Source organism: Bubalus bubalis, chromosome 23 (assembly GCF_019923935.1).
Source record: "Bubalus bubalis isolate 160015118507 breed Murrah chromosome 23, NDDB_SH_1, whole genome shotgun sequence".
NCBI classification, from domain to species: Eukaryota; Metazoa; Chordata; class Mammalia; order Artiodactyla; family Bovidae; genus Bubalus; species Bubalus bubalis.
Window position 1 is genome coordinate 861754 of NC_059179.1, and position 14601 is coordinate 876354.

The 14601-nt window shown below is 34.8% G+C and overlaps 1 protein-coding gene across 17 annotated transcripts in view; it reads left to right on the plus strand.

Annotated features, from left to right (window-relative positions):
- Positions 1-14601, plus strand: part of IPMK (inositol polyphosphate multikinase) — a 116464-nt gene that overhangs the window by 27275 nt on the left and 74588 nt on the right. For 13 of the 17 annotated variants that reach the window (XM_044935155.2, XM_025274090.3, XM_025274091.3 and 10 more), the window contains exons 4-5: positions 2231-2395; positions 7283-7455. In XM_044935155.2, coding sequence (XP_044791090.1) covers positions 2231-2395; positions 7283-7455 — 338 coding nt within the window. The remainder of the gene's footprint in view (positions 1-2230; positions 2396-7282; positions 7456-14601) is intronic. The other 4 variants (XM_025274093.3, XM_006051238.4, XM_025274092.3 and 1 more) reach the window with 3 other exon arrangements.

Consider the following 14601-nt stretch of genomic DNA (forward strand, 5'->3'; position numbering starts at 1 on the left):
AAATTAATGACCAATTTCTTAAACAATTGAATGGACATATATATAATATATATGTATATATATACACTAGTACTTAATACTCTTAATTATCAGATGTTCTTTTTTCCAAACATTTTGAGCAATTTCTTTTCCCATTTTGAAAAAAGAAAAATCAAGAAATATTTTCTTTGTGTAACTTCCTTCCTATCTTCTGTCTTGTTCCTTCATTTCCTACGTGCATGCTTTAAAAAATACTTGTAGTTTTCATATAGAGGACAAAATTTTTTATATAAGGGCACAGAATTTCTCTCTTAATATTAGTTAATACTTGAAGCAGTATTTGCCACATTAAGGCCTTTGACAGAGCAGACAAAAGTCAGTTAAACTGGTAACATGACGGCTAACCATTGAAGATTCATGAGTGAGGGAAGAATTTCAAACTTGACTGAGTTTAAGAAAAACCCATAGTCTTGCTAAAATGCAAATTAATAGGCTCAACTCCCAGACATTTTGATAATGCGTATCTGTGTTGGAGTTCATGATATGCTTATTAAATAAAAGTGTGTTTGTTGTTGTTTTTTTTTTCCTAATGGAGATTTTGCTTGAACCACATTTTGAGAACAGGAGAGATGGGGACTCAAGTTTGAGGTTGTTCTTTCCCTCAGTTCTTTGTCACTACTTATGCTAGGTTTCATTAATAAGGACTCATAGTATCTCTTGTGAGTATCCTCAGATAATAGTAAATCAATGGTTCCCCAGGATTTGTAGGATTCTTCTGTGCTTCATTTGGGGAGGCAGGGGACTTGAGCTTTGCTCTGCTCCTGCTTTTCCTTTCTTTCCCTCTTTCCTGTCTTCCCCCTTCTCTTCTCACGTTCCTCTTCTTTCCTTTCCCTTTTTCTTTTCTCCCTTCTTTTTTTCCTTGTCTTTCTTCCCTCTTCCCTTCCCTCCTTTTTTCTTATCTAATCTATATCTAGATAGTTAAATGTTAAGTTTAAAAAATTATTTAGAAGGGGTAGAGAGAATTCTCTGGTGGTCTAGTGGTTAGAACTCCACACTTCCACTGCAAGGGGCACAGGTTCAAGCCCTGGTCAGGGAACTAAGATGCTGCATGTCACGAGGCACAACCAAAAAAAAATACAGTGGGTCAAATAATTGAGCCAACAGCATCATTATTTTGAAAAGTAGAGTATATAAGAAGAATTTGGGTAGGAGAAGAAATGTTTTAATTGAAACATTTTGTAGTCTAGAATTGTATAATTTAAAATAATTAAAAAATCAAAGACTTGCTAGCAATCAATACCTTTTTGGTTTTCAATACTGAGGGATATCTATGCTAATGTAGAAAGATCAGTAACTTTGAAGTCGGAAGCCTTGGCTTCTTTGTTGGTTATTTCCAAATTTTGTGAACTACTGTAACTCATTAACCTTTTGGAGCTCCACTTTTTCTTCTATACATTGAAAATAATTTCACGTGGAGTTGTGAAAATGCATGTTATTTTATGTGAAAATGCTTTATAAACTCTGAAACTCTTATTTGAGTATAAATGGAGATGTTGGTACTACTGAGTTGAAAAGATGAGGTGAGGAAAATGAGAAAAAAGAGGAGAAAATATAAATAGAAGTATACATGTAAATAGATGTGGTCCTGTAATACCAACAATTGCCTTAGGAAATTTCCTATTCCTTTGTAATCTTTTGAAAAATATTTTAATTTATTTTTTAAAATTAAAAACATATTTTTTCTTTTTGGCCGCACTGCAACTTCCTGGGAGTTCCTTTGATCAGGAATTGAACTTGGGCCACAGCAGTGAAAGCACTGAGTCCTAACCACTGGACAGTCACGGAACCCCCTTCCTTTCCAGTTTTTAGCTCTGGAAGGAGAACTGCACCATAGAGATTGTTAAGCTTTGATTTTGCTAGAGAATTCATGGAGTCCTCTTTCTGTTTTTATCATTTTGATGGTAAATGAAACAAATATAAGATGGGAAACTTTTTGACATCTTTAGTCCACAGGATCATGAAAATGAATATTTTCTTAAATTTTAATAGAACACTGTGATTTGCATTACTATACTTTACATAGTATTAAATTGATAAAATTTATTTCTCGACTCTTTTTCCCCTCTTTCTACTTGAGCATCTTTATTTATTTATTTATGGCTGTGCTAGGTCTGGTTACTGCATGTGGGCTTTCTCTGTAATTGTGAGCAGGGGCCACTTTTCGTTGTGGTAAATGAGCTTCTCATTGCAGTGGCTTCTCTTGTTTTGGAGCAAAAGCTTGGGGCTTCAGTAGTTGCGGCATGTGTGCTTACTTGCTCAGAAGCGTGTGGAATCTTCCCAGATCAGGGATCAAACCCGTGTTCCCCGCCTTGGCAGGAAGATTTCCTATCTACTACTCCACCAGGGAAGTCTCAAGGTAGAGTGTTATACAACTTTGTATAATTCTTAGAATCCAAAGTTGTAAAACAGAGAAAGTACTTCTAGTTTGCACAGCAAGTTATTGTCACTTAAAGGAAGCATAAGGATGTCCTGACCAACAGTTTTTTACCTTTTAAATTTCTTATGGCAGTTTTATTGACATTTAATTTATGTACCATAAATCTCACCCATTTTTTAAAATTACAGTCATAGAGTTATACAAACATCACATTAGCAAACCTTAGAATATGACTAGTTTTTTTTAAGGTAAAGCATTTCTTACAATTATATTTGAAGATTTGAAACTAGTTATATATGTTAAATCTCATTTTACTTGTGTATAAGCACATAGATACATGTACCATCAAAATTTATTTGGCGGAATAGAAAAGTATATCTTCAAGTAGGTTTGAGCAAATTGAGAGTTCTCAAATGTAATCTCTAGTCTCATTGATTGATAGGTTTATGGATTTCACTACTAGTCAGGTTTTAAGAAGCATGGATTGAAATAAGCTGTTCCCTTTCTCCCCCTTCACCCCACATTTGGACACTCAAGGTCTCTTCTATTTATAATTCCTTATACTTCAAGCTTCTGTTGCTCTCAGAAATAGCTGATGATTGATGTGAAAGGCAGAAGAAAGGTGTCCTCTGTTTTTCCATTTGGCTTCATAAATGGGCAGGGTTTCACCACCCGGCCTTTTTTACATTTTGGGAGGTTCAGAAATGAAGATGGTAGCCAATGCCTAGATAGGGTGGGAAGGAATGTGATGAAGCTTGGAACCTATGTTGTAATGATCTATATAATCAATATTCATTAAGAGGATCTGAATAAATCTTCAACTCTCTAAATGTCCTCACCTTTGTCTTTCCTTTAAAGGAATAGTTATCTCATCTTTACTGTTTATAAGTATTTGCAGATCTTTCAGTTTTCCATAATATTTTAAATGTTTTTATTTTTTTCTCCTTTGTTACTGGGGAATTTTCTGCCCCCTTTTTTTTTCTTCCTTAGTATCAGGACTGTATTCCAACAGTAGAATTTTTTTATGTGTAATGTATTAGAAAATGATGTAAGTATTTAATTTATATTTAAGATAATTATATTTAATTGTATATATTTAAATAGAAAATACACTTAAAATAGAAAAACTTTTTTGTTCATAGTAACCTTATATAATTTTAAACATACTATCGTCAGCAGGATGAAATATATAAATATTTTGAGCATATTAACTTTGTCGTTGGTACAGCCACTGAGAAGTCTTAACTTATAGACTGCTTATAAAAGCATGAAGTGGTATATTTTGGACTACCTGGTAGATATTTTTATGATTTTTACCTCAAAAAATTAAAGAACTATAGAAATTCTATATACATTTTCCATAAATTAATAGATAACATATTTCTCTCTTACAACCATAGAGAACTATACTTCTAGTCAGTGTGACTTCTTATAATGAGATCCATATATTTATGAAAAGTAGATGTCCTGTTATTTATTACACAAATATTAAGACTAAGCTTAGTGGATTATCTCTTAGATTTGAGGTTCACAAATGTCAGTCTTTAGACCTCTGACAGACTGATTGGCTTCATCAGAATCTGTTGTACTAAATAGAGCTTTTAAGAATTTAAACAAGTAAACATAGTTATTTTGCTCTAAATGTGATTTATACACACATTAATTCATATGTATATATGAAAAAATCAACTTTTATTTTTTTAATATTTAAAAATATTAAATGTTTTTTAACTTTTACTTTCCTTACAAGTTACATCATAGCAAAAAGTCATAATTATTTTCCAAACATCATATCAATATAGTTTAATTTATTTCCTTGACTTTGGTCAAAATGAACCTGAACTATTCCAGATAGAACACTATCTTACTCTTAGTCCATCCGAGTTTTAGAACATATTCTCTATACACCTAAAAATTGAGAAATATTGTACCATTCTATACCCACAGGGGCTTTGGCTGACTGTCCTTTGTTATCTGTAGCATTGCCTTATCAATGAGGCTCTCCTGTAGTTAAAATGCCTTTGATCATTTAAGTTATTGTCTTGAGATTGACTTATTTTGAATTAAGCTCTCTTGCATTTTTTTCAGAGAGAATCAGTATTTAAATTTATTTCTAGTGATGATAATCTGAAAAAAAAATAAATTTAAATCTCAGTTCCCACATCATGTCTCATTTCCCTATTTTATTCGCAAGCAACTGTGGCAAACTGCTAGATATATAACCTTTTTTTTTTTTAACTGCTAAGTCACTTCAGTCGTGTCTGACTCTGTGCGACCTCGTAGATGACAGCCCACCAGGCTCCCCCATCCCTGGGATTCTCCAGGCAAGAACACTGGATTGGGTTGCCATTTCCTTCTCCAATGCATGAAAGTGAAAAGTGAAAGTGAAGTCGCTCAGTCGTGTCTGACTCTTAGCGACCCCATGGACTGCGGCCCACCAGGCTCCTCCATCCATGGGATTTTCCAGGCAAGAGTGCTGGAGTGGGGTGCCATTGCCATATGCATCTCTAAAGCAGGTTTTGATGTTGATTTTTTTTTTTTTAGTAACTTAGAGGGAAAGAGAAACAAGAATCTCAAAATTTCAACTTTTTACCTAGAGAACCAAAAGAATACACTAAACCAACTCTCAGTAGGCCTTAATTTAAGAATTATGAACTTAAGGCTAATAATCAATAATTTAGCCATTTATATGTATATATATATATGTGTGTGTGTATATATATATATATGTTTTATATGATTTGGTAATTCAAATCAAATAAAGCATATCAAGAATCTGAAAGTAAGATAAAAACATATTTGCCTAGTCAAGTATTAGTCACTCAGTCATGTCCAACTCTTTGCGACCCCATGGGCTGTAGCCTGTCAGATTCCTCTGTCCATTGAATTCTCCAGGCAAGAATGTTGGAGTGGGTTGCTGTTTCCTTCCAGCGGTCTTCCCCGCCCAGAGACTGAACCCAGATCCCCTCCACTGCAGGCAGATTGTTTACCATCTGAGCCACCAGGAAAGCCCTTGCCTAGTGAAAATAAATGTCAGATAAAACTGATGATACTTAGGCCTGTTTACTGAAGGAATGGCTCAACTTATTACAGGATGAAGAAGGCCAAAAGGGCAGAAAGAGAATGAGAAGGGCAAACATTGATTCACTCAAGCAGGCATTTATTATATTCCTACTGTAAGGAGAGTTTGCATTTGTATTTTTCTCTTTCCCAAGAGAGGATGAAATAGGGATTTGCAAAAAGTCTTTAGCTTCTCTTGTTTCTTTTGTTTGGCCAAAAAATAGTTCTTGTTTTTAATCACTACCAAATTGGCAGGTAGAAAATAATAACCCTACACTTAACTGTAGATGCTGTGATGTTTAGCTAGATTTGCACACTACCTTTATCTTCCCATGTATAGCCTTATGTCACTAAGGCCTTCAGGGTTTCTTGAGTTATGGAAATTAATGATGATAAACTTGTGAATGCTAATGATTTACTGTATTGGGATCTAATTAGTCTCTTCTGATATTTGATACATAAGCCTTGTTACTGAAATTTTTATACAATTTTAAGGGAGAGGATGGATCCCTTTCTTTCTCTTTCCTCAAGGTAGCTGAAAATGGGAAGTATGTGAAGGGGACTGCTGTGCTTCCTTCTTCCCCATCTTATCATACTTTCCTATGGTTATCTTTTTAAAGTACAGAAATGGGTGGGTTCTAGTTTCTTGAGCAGGATATTCCTACTTGTCTCATTATCTCTCACCATCAACAGGATGTCTGTGTCCAGACCTTTTATCTTGTTGAAAATGTCCCTTTGTTAGAACCTTTCTTTTAAATGTAGCCTGCTCCTTTTTGTTTCTGTGAGTTCTAGTCTCTTAGGCTACAGTTAATTTTTTGTCTCTTAACTTCACCTGGTTCTACGCAATCCTCCCTCTCTCCATTTTCCTTTGACTAAGGGATAAGATTTTAAAAAATAAATTCATTTATTTCAAAAAATCAAACCTTATTACTTTGATAAAAAGTAAAATATTTTCTGTTTGTAAGGAAAGGTTTTTACAAGAAGTGCTTCTTATGACATGACTGAAATTTGTGATCTCATTCAGAATTTTGTTTGGGAAGATTTATTCACCTAGGAAGGGGGAAAGACTTTCTTTCCTTACTTCTTTCCCTCAGTGCAATCAGACCTGTATTTTCAACCTAAAACTATAAGGTCGGCTACAGTGTGTTATAACTGAGATGTTTATAATTTTTTACTTGAATCTCCCTTTCTAGTAGTTTTCTGAGGGAAGGTGTATACAGGATGCCAAAGTTATTTACAGATGAACTTTTGAAGACTTTTTGTGTTCTAAAAAGCAGGGTGTTTCTTTTTCCTTTTGGACTAGTAGGCCTAGAATGTATATTTGGCATTAACATCATTTGGATTGATTTACCTTTCTTAACCTATACCTGTTGTATCCTCTGTGGAAAGGATTTATTCCTTTTACTATTCTTAAATGAAGAATTTAAAAAATTGTTAAAACACTAAGATGCCTGCTGAGGCACATAGGATGTAAATCATGTTCAAAAGGAGAATGTATTCAAGGGCGGTTTTTAAAAATTATCTCATTGCCTTTTTAATGTTCTTGGAAGCCTTATATCTAATTCATACCTTTTAATTATGGTTGAATATTTATTCCACCTCTTGCAAGAGTTACTCTGTGATATTTATACCTGTTATAAAATTTATTAGTCAAGCTTTTTTTTTCCCCTCCAGGTGAAGTAATAATAATTGTTGACTCTGGATCAGTTTTAACTTTTTCTCAGTTTTAAGATTTCCTCATTTTTGTTTTCTCTTAAGTAGTAATATGTTTTCCTATTACTAATTAGGGTTTTTCTTTAATAACAGATTTATACCTAAAACTGGAAGATGTGACCCATAAATTTAATAAGCCCTGTATAATGGATGTAAAGATAGGGCGGAAAAGCTATGATCCTTTTGCTTCATCTGAGAAGATTCAGCAACAGGTCAGCAAGTACCCATTAATGGAAGAGATTGGGTTCTTGGTGCTTGGCATGAGGGTAAGAGTGATTTTTAGTGTAATACATACATTTCTCATTGCATGTTTTCTTGAAGGTTACAGATGTTACATATGTTTTAGAATTAGGTTATCCATAACTCCTCAGTGCTGGCAGAGATTTTTATCTCTTTTGTTCACTGGTATATGGACAGTGTCTGGATTTATTCTGGGAAGCAGTACATGATTAGTAAGCGAATGAGTGGCTGAACCTCAAAGCTCTGACTCTAGCAATTTTGTTTTAAAGAAGTTTTAAGTTTAGTGCAAAAGAAATAATATGATAAATGAATGTGATATTATTTGTGATTTTTTTTTTCCCATGAGAAAAGTGCCAGTAATTTTTTCTGTATATTTAAAACAAAAAAGGGAAATAAATTAGGTTACTACTGGTTTAAAAATGTGATTTAAAGCCATTGTTTTCTTTGCTTATTTTTCCCTGGACTGGCATTTTGCGATGGGCTCAGGTGGTCAGTTCTGATCTCATCCAGAGTCCCTCTTGTGACTATACTCATCTGATGGCTCCTCTGGGTCTGGTTGGTCCAAGTGACCTCACTCTATGTCTTTCAGTTCAGTTCAGTTCAGTCATTCAGTTGTGTCTGACTTTGCGACCCCATGAACTGCAGCATGCCAGGCCTCCCGATCCATCACCAACTCCCGGAGTTCACTCAAACTCATGTCCATCAAATCGGTGATGCCATCCAGCCATCTCATCCTCTGTCGTCCCCTTCTCCTCCTACCCGCAATCCCTCCCAGCATCAGAGTCTTTTCCAGTGAGTCAACTCTTTGCATGAGGTGGGCAAAGTATTGGAGTTTCAGCTTCAGCATCATTCCTTCCAGTGAACACCCAGGACTGATCTCCTTTAGAATGGACTGGTTGGATCACCTTGCAGTCCAAGGGACTCGAGGCTTCTCCAACACCACAGTTCAAAAGCATCAATTCTTTGGCACTCAGCTTTCTTCACAGTCCAACTCTCACATCCATACATGACCACAGGAAAAACCATAGCCTTGACTAGATGGACCTTTGTTGGCAAAGTAATATCTCTGCTTTTCAATATGCTATCTAGGTTGGTCATAACTTTCCTTCCAAGGAGTAAGCGTCTTTTAATTTCATGGCTGCAGTCACCATCTGCAGTGATTTTGGAGCCCCCAAAAATAAAGTCTGACACTGTTTCCACTGTTTCCGCATATGTTTGCCATGAAGTGATGGGACCAGATGCTATGATCTTTGTTTTCTGAATGTTGAGCTTTAAGCCAACTTTTTCACTCTCCACTTTCACTTTCATCAAGAGGCTTTTTTAGTTCCTCTTCACTTTCTGCCATAAGGGTTCTGTCATTTGCATATCTGAGGATATTGATATTTCTCCCAGCAATCTTGATTCCAGCTTTCTCATGATGTACTCTGCATATAAGTTAAATAAGCAGGGTGACAATATACAGCCTTGATGTACTCCTTTTCCTATTTGTCTTACAAGTTGATACTAACTTGTGGCTGGGCTTTTTCCCATAAGGTTCCTTCCAGAAGGCTGACTGGAGCTTCTACATGTACTATATACATTTTAGGAAGGCAAGAGTGAAAGCTATGAGGTCTGTTGAGATCTAGGTTAGGAAGTCACTTTCTGTCACTTTTATGGAATTATATGGGTCAAAGTATGTCACAGGGCCAGTCCATATTCATAGGAAGGAGAAGACTCCACTTTTGGTTGTGGAAAAAGAGAAGTCACAATACAAATGGCAGTGTGCATAAGGACGTTGAGGCCCTCTTTGAAAACAATATGCCACTGTTAGGTAATATGGAATAAAATTCTATAAACAAGTGGTGCCTATTTAAACCTTCACTGTTTTCAAATCATTCACCCTTCCACTTTCCTTCTTTTAGGAGATAATTTTGGCTTCTGCTTCAGAAAAAATAAGCCATTATACAGGGTTTGCTTTAATTTCCTGCTAACAGACGTACACATCTAACCTGCATATGCTTTCATTTCCTCGTTATTCCTCCCTACATTGAAGAATTTTCCATCCTCCTGTCAGAGGCAGCCCTTCTCTTTGCTTTCTGGATTGCATTTCTTTTCCACCTCTTCTGAACCTAATATTCTTGATTCTCTCTTGTTATTTTATTTTAGTTTTCTTTATCTTCAACTTTGGTCTCTCTTTAGTTGTTTTTCCTTTTTGTTTCAAATAATGTTCAAATCACTCTCAATTGAAAAAGAAAAAAAATCAAAACCCACTTTTATCCTGCTGTGTTCTGCAGCAGTGAATTTAAATGCTTCCCCTTTGTACCCAAACTTGTTATATTTGTTACTATTGCCTTACTTCCCATGCTGTATTCTTTAACCCATTTTAATCTGGCTTTAGCTTCATCATGCCACCAGACTGGTGCCTCATGAAGGTCCCTAATGACATCTCTGTGTCACTAAATTCAAATGGCATTTTTCATTATTCATCTTACTTCACTTTTAAAAGCAGCCTTCAACGTGACTATGTCCTTGAAACATTCCTTTTTGTGTCCATAACACTGCAGTCTCTCCTGTTTTTTCCCTAAGAGCACTTTGCAGTCTTTTTTTGTCAGCTCATTTCTTTGTTCTTTAAATATTGAGGTATTCCACTTAGTTCCATTTACTGCCTTCTGTTTCTTCTCAAGTAGTGTCCTTTATTCTCATTGATTCAGTTTCACTTGTATTGATAACTCCTGAACGTACATATCTAGCCTCTGGTTTTTCTTTGATCTCCTAATCTATATAGCTAACAGCCTATTCAACATTTTACTTGGATAACTTAAAGACATCTATGACTAACATGTAAAAAACTGACTTACATCCCTCTTGCAAAATAACAACCAAAGCAGTAACAGCAAATCTCTGTTATTCTCCGTCTCAGTGAATGACGTGGAAACCTTTTAGTACCATCGTCTCTCAAAGCCATCCATCAATTTTGTTGATCTTAATTTTCAAGCACCTGAGTCCCATTTTCAAAATTACTCTTCTCTAGACAAGTATCTTACCTCTCAATTTCAGTTTTATTCTCTTCTGGTCTGTTCTCCAAATGTTTTAAAATGTATATCTAATTTTGACATTCCCCAGCTTAAAAATTCTTCAGTTGGTTTCCATTGCCTTTATATATGTGTGTGTGTGTGTCTATATATATATATAAAAACATATATATATATATAGACACACAGTAGAAATAAATAAGGCACTGCCTGATTTTGCTCTCTGTGTGTTATTTCCCCAAATAGAGGTTCTTCTGTTTGTATTTTTTAATAACATTTTTATTGAGATATGATTTACCCACCATTCAATTCACTCATTTAAAGTAGCAGTTCATTGGTTTAGTATACTCATAGAGTTGGGCAGCCATCAACATATTCAACTGTAGAACATTTTCATCACCTAAAAAGAAAAGCTATACATATCAGCAGTCACTTATTTCCTTCCAACTCACTAGCCATAGACAGCTCTAGTCTACTTTCTGACTGTATAGCTTTGCCTCTTCTGGACATTTCATATAAAGGGAATCATGTAATACAATATGTAGTCTTTTGTGACTGGCTTCTTTCATAATGTTTTCACAGTTCGTCCATGTTGTTAGCACAAATCTGTATTTTATTCTTTTTTGTTTTTGTATGGATATACCACATTTTGTTTATCCATTGGTTCATTGATCAACTTTGTGTTGTTTCCACTTTGGGGCTGTATTAATAATGTTGTTATGAACATTCATGTACAAGTTGTTACATACATATGTTTTTTAAGGTATGTAGTTCCTGAATTTGAGACTAGTGAATGCCATGATTAAATTTAAATTTTAAAGAAACTGCCAAAGTGTTTTCCAAAGTTGTTGCACCATTTTATATTTCTACCAATGATATATAGGAGTTTCAGTTTCTCTGCATTGTTACCCAAAGCCCAAACCTTGTTATTCTGTCTCTCTTCTTTTTTTATAAGTTATTCTAGTGGGTGTGAAGTGGTATCTCATTCTGGTTTTTATTTGCATTTCCCTAATGGCTCATGGAATTGAGCCTCTTTTCATGTGCTTATTGACCCATGTGCATGTCTTCTTTGGAGAAATGTCTATTCTGGTCCTTTGTTCACTTTTAATTTGGTTTATTTTTTTCTGTGGGTTGTTTTTTCACTTTTTTGATAATACCTTTGGAGTACAGATATTTTTAATTTTGAAGTCTAATTTAATTTTGCCTTTTGTTGTTTGTGCTCTTTGTTTCATGGCTGAGAAACCATTGCCTAACCTAAAGTCATGAATATTTACTCCTATATTTCTTCTATAGTTTTTAACTGTTACATTGAGATATATGTATATTTTAAGTTAGTTTTTTGTGTGTGGTTTGAGGATGGGGTCAACCTTTCTCTTTTGCGTATGTGTATCTAGTTATCCCAGCACCATTTGTTGAGAAGACCATTTTTTCCCTCATTGAATGCTCTGGACACATAAATGAGAGTGCATTTGTGGACTCTCAATTCTCTTCTGTTGATTCCTATTGTCTATCTTTATGGCAGAACCACAGTCTTTTTTTTTTTTTTTTCCTTCAGCTTTATTTAAGGTATCATTTACACAAGATATTTAAAGTATACATTGTGGTGATTTGAAATACATACGCATTGTAGAAGGATTCACTCATTTAGTTTATTAACACATGTTTCACCTCACATATTTATCTTTGATTTGTGTTTATGAGAACATGTTCTACCCTCTTAGCAGATTTCAGTTATGCAGTAGTATTATTGATGTGTCACCATGTTTTACATTAGATTCTCAGACTTTAAACTTATAGTTGGAAAATGAATACTAACCTCTTTGTATTTCCCCTCCCAGTCCTTGGTAAAATTTACCACTTTCTACTCTCTTGTTTCTATGAGTTTGGTTTGTTTTTCAGATTCCCATGTGTAAGTGAAGATATGCAATATTTGTCTTTGTCTTAGTTCACTTAGCATAATGCCCTTAAGGTTCATCTGTGTTACTCCAGATAGTAGATTTCCTTCTTCTTAATAACTGAATAATCTGTTGTTTATGTACAGGCATACCTTGGAGATACCATGGGTTCAACAATAAAGCAGATATTACAGTAAAACAAGTCATAATTTTTAGTTTCTCAGTGCAAATGAAAATTTTGTTTACACTGTACTATAATCTGTTAAGTATGCAAAAGCATTATGTATAAAAAAAATGGATGTGACTTAATTTAAAAATACTTTATTGCTGAAGAAATGCCAAAACAATTATAATAGTAATATCAAAGATCACTGATCACAGCTAACATAACAATACAGTAATAATGAAAAAGTTTGAAATATTGCAAGAATTACCAGATGTGACACAGAGACATGAACTGAGGCAAATGCTGTTGGAAAAAATGGCTCTGATAGACTTGTTCAATGTAAGGTTGCCATAAACTTTCATTTTTGAAGGTTTCTATGCTCTGAAGGTTTACACAGTGTCTATGAAGTGCAGTAAAATGAGGTGTGCCTGTACATACCACATTTTTATCCTTTCATTCATTGATGTGCAGTTAAATTGTTTTATATCACAATTTGGCTATTGTGAATCATGCTGCAGTGAACAGGTAGTTCATGTAGTGCCAGGATATGTGTTTTCTTTTTCTTGGGTGTATAATGGTATTTCTTAAGTTTTTGAGGAACTTTCATACTGTTTTTTATAGTGGCTGTACCAGTTTACATTCCTACTAGTAGTACTCAAGGTTTCCCTTTCCTTCATATTCTCAACAACACTTGTTAGTTTTTCATATCAAATTGTCTGACTTCTTTATATGTTTTGAATATTAACCCTTTACCAGATACATTGATTTGCAGCAGATATTTTCTCAGAATCATACTGTCTGGTTTTTTTTTGTTTGTTTGTTTGTTTTTGTTTTTTTGGCTGTACCACATGGCTTGCTAGATCTTAGTTCCCTGATCAGGGATTGAACTCTGGCCCATGTCAGTGAAAGCACTGAGTGCTAACCACTGGACCACCAGGGAATTCCCAAGAACCAGACTGTCTTGATTAATGTAGCTTTGGAATTACTTTTGAAACTAGGAATTGTTAGACTTCCAACTTTGTTCTTTTCCAAGATTGTTTGGACTACCTAGGGTCTCTTCAACTTCCTTGTGAATTTTAGGATCAGTCTGTCAGTTTCTGCAAGCAAGTGTCCACCTGGGATTTTGGTAGGAATTATGTTGAATCTGTAATTTGAGTTCTCCTAATTTTATTCTCATGGCTTTCCTTTGTATAGTAGTTAGCAGTTTATAATTACATATAGTTTGCTTATCTGAGAAAGGATATGATTGCAGTGTGAAATAATGAATGGGAATAAGAATATAAATATAGACTAAATTATATAAGTCTAGAATGTTAAAATTGGGAGATATAACTTGAATTTTAGTATGAGTTCTGTTAGGATTTTTTTTTCAGATAGTTATTTCCTTAGCGTTTGGTAAATTTATTAAACTTTTCAGTCACAATGGGTTTATAGATTAATACTAAAGATAGAGTTGGATAATTTTAGAATCAGTGTTCCAAATTTAAAAAATTTTCCTCCAAGACAATCATGCCTAATTTAAATTAAAAAACAAAACAGAACAAAAATCCCAAAACCAATCCTCACTGAATATACTGAAGTTTACCAAATATATCAGTTTTAAATTGTTTTTCTGTTATATTTAACCAGTAAGTAAGAAGAGGTTTGGTGGGCAGAAGAAAATGCCAATTTAGGAATTCCTTATATTTAATTAATTATATGCCAACAAAGGTCTGTATAGTCAAAGCTGTGGTTTTTCCAATAGTCATGTATGGATGTGAGAGTTGGACTGTAAAGAAAACTGAGTGCTGAAAAATGATGCTTTGGAACAGTGGTGTTGGAGAAGACTCTTGAGAGTCCCTTGGACTGCAAGATCAAACCAGTCCATCCTAAAGGAAAAATCAGTCCTGCATGTTCATTGGAAGGAAGGTCTGATGCTGAAGCTCCAATACTTTGGCCACCTGATGTGAAGAACTGACTCAGTGGAAAAGACCCTGATGCTGGGAGGGATTGGGGGCAGGAGGGGGGACGACAGAGGATGAGATGGCTGGATGGCATCACCAACTCGATGGACATGAGTTTGGGTGAACTCTGGGAGTTGGTGATGGACAGGGAGGCCTG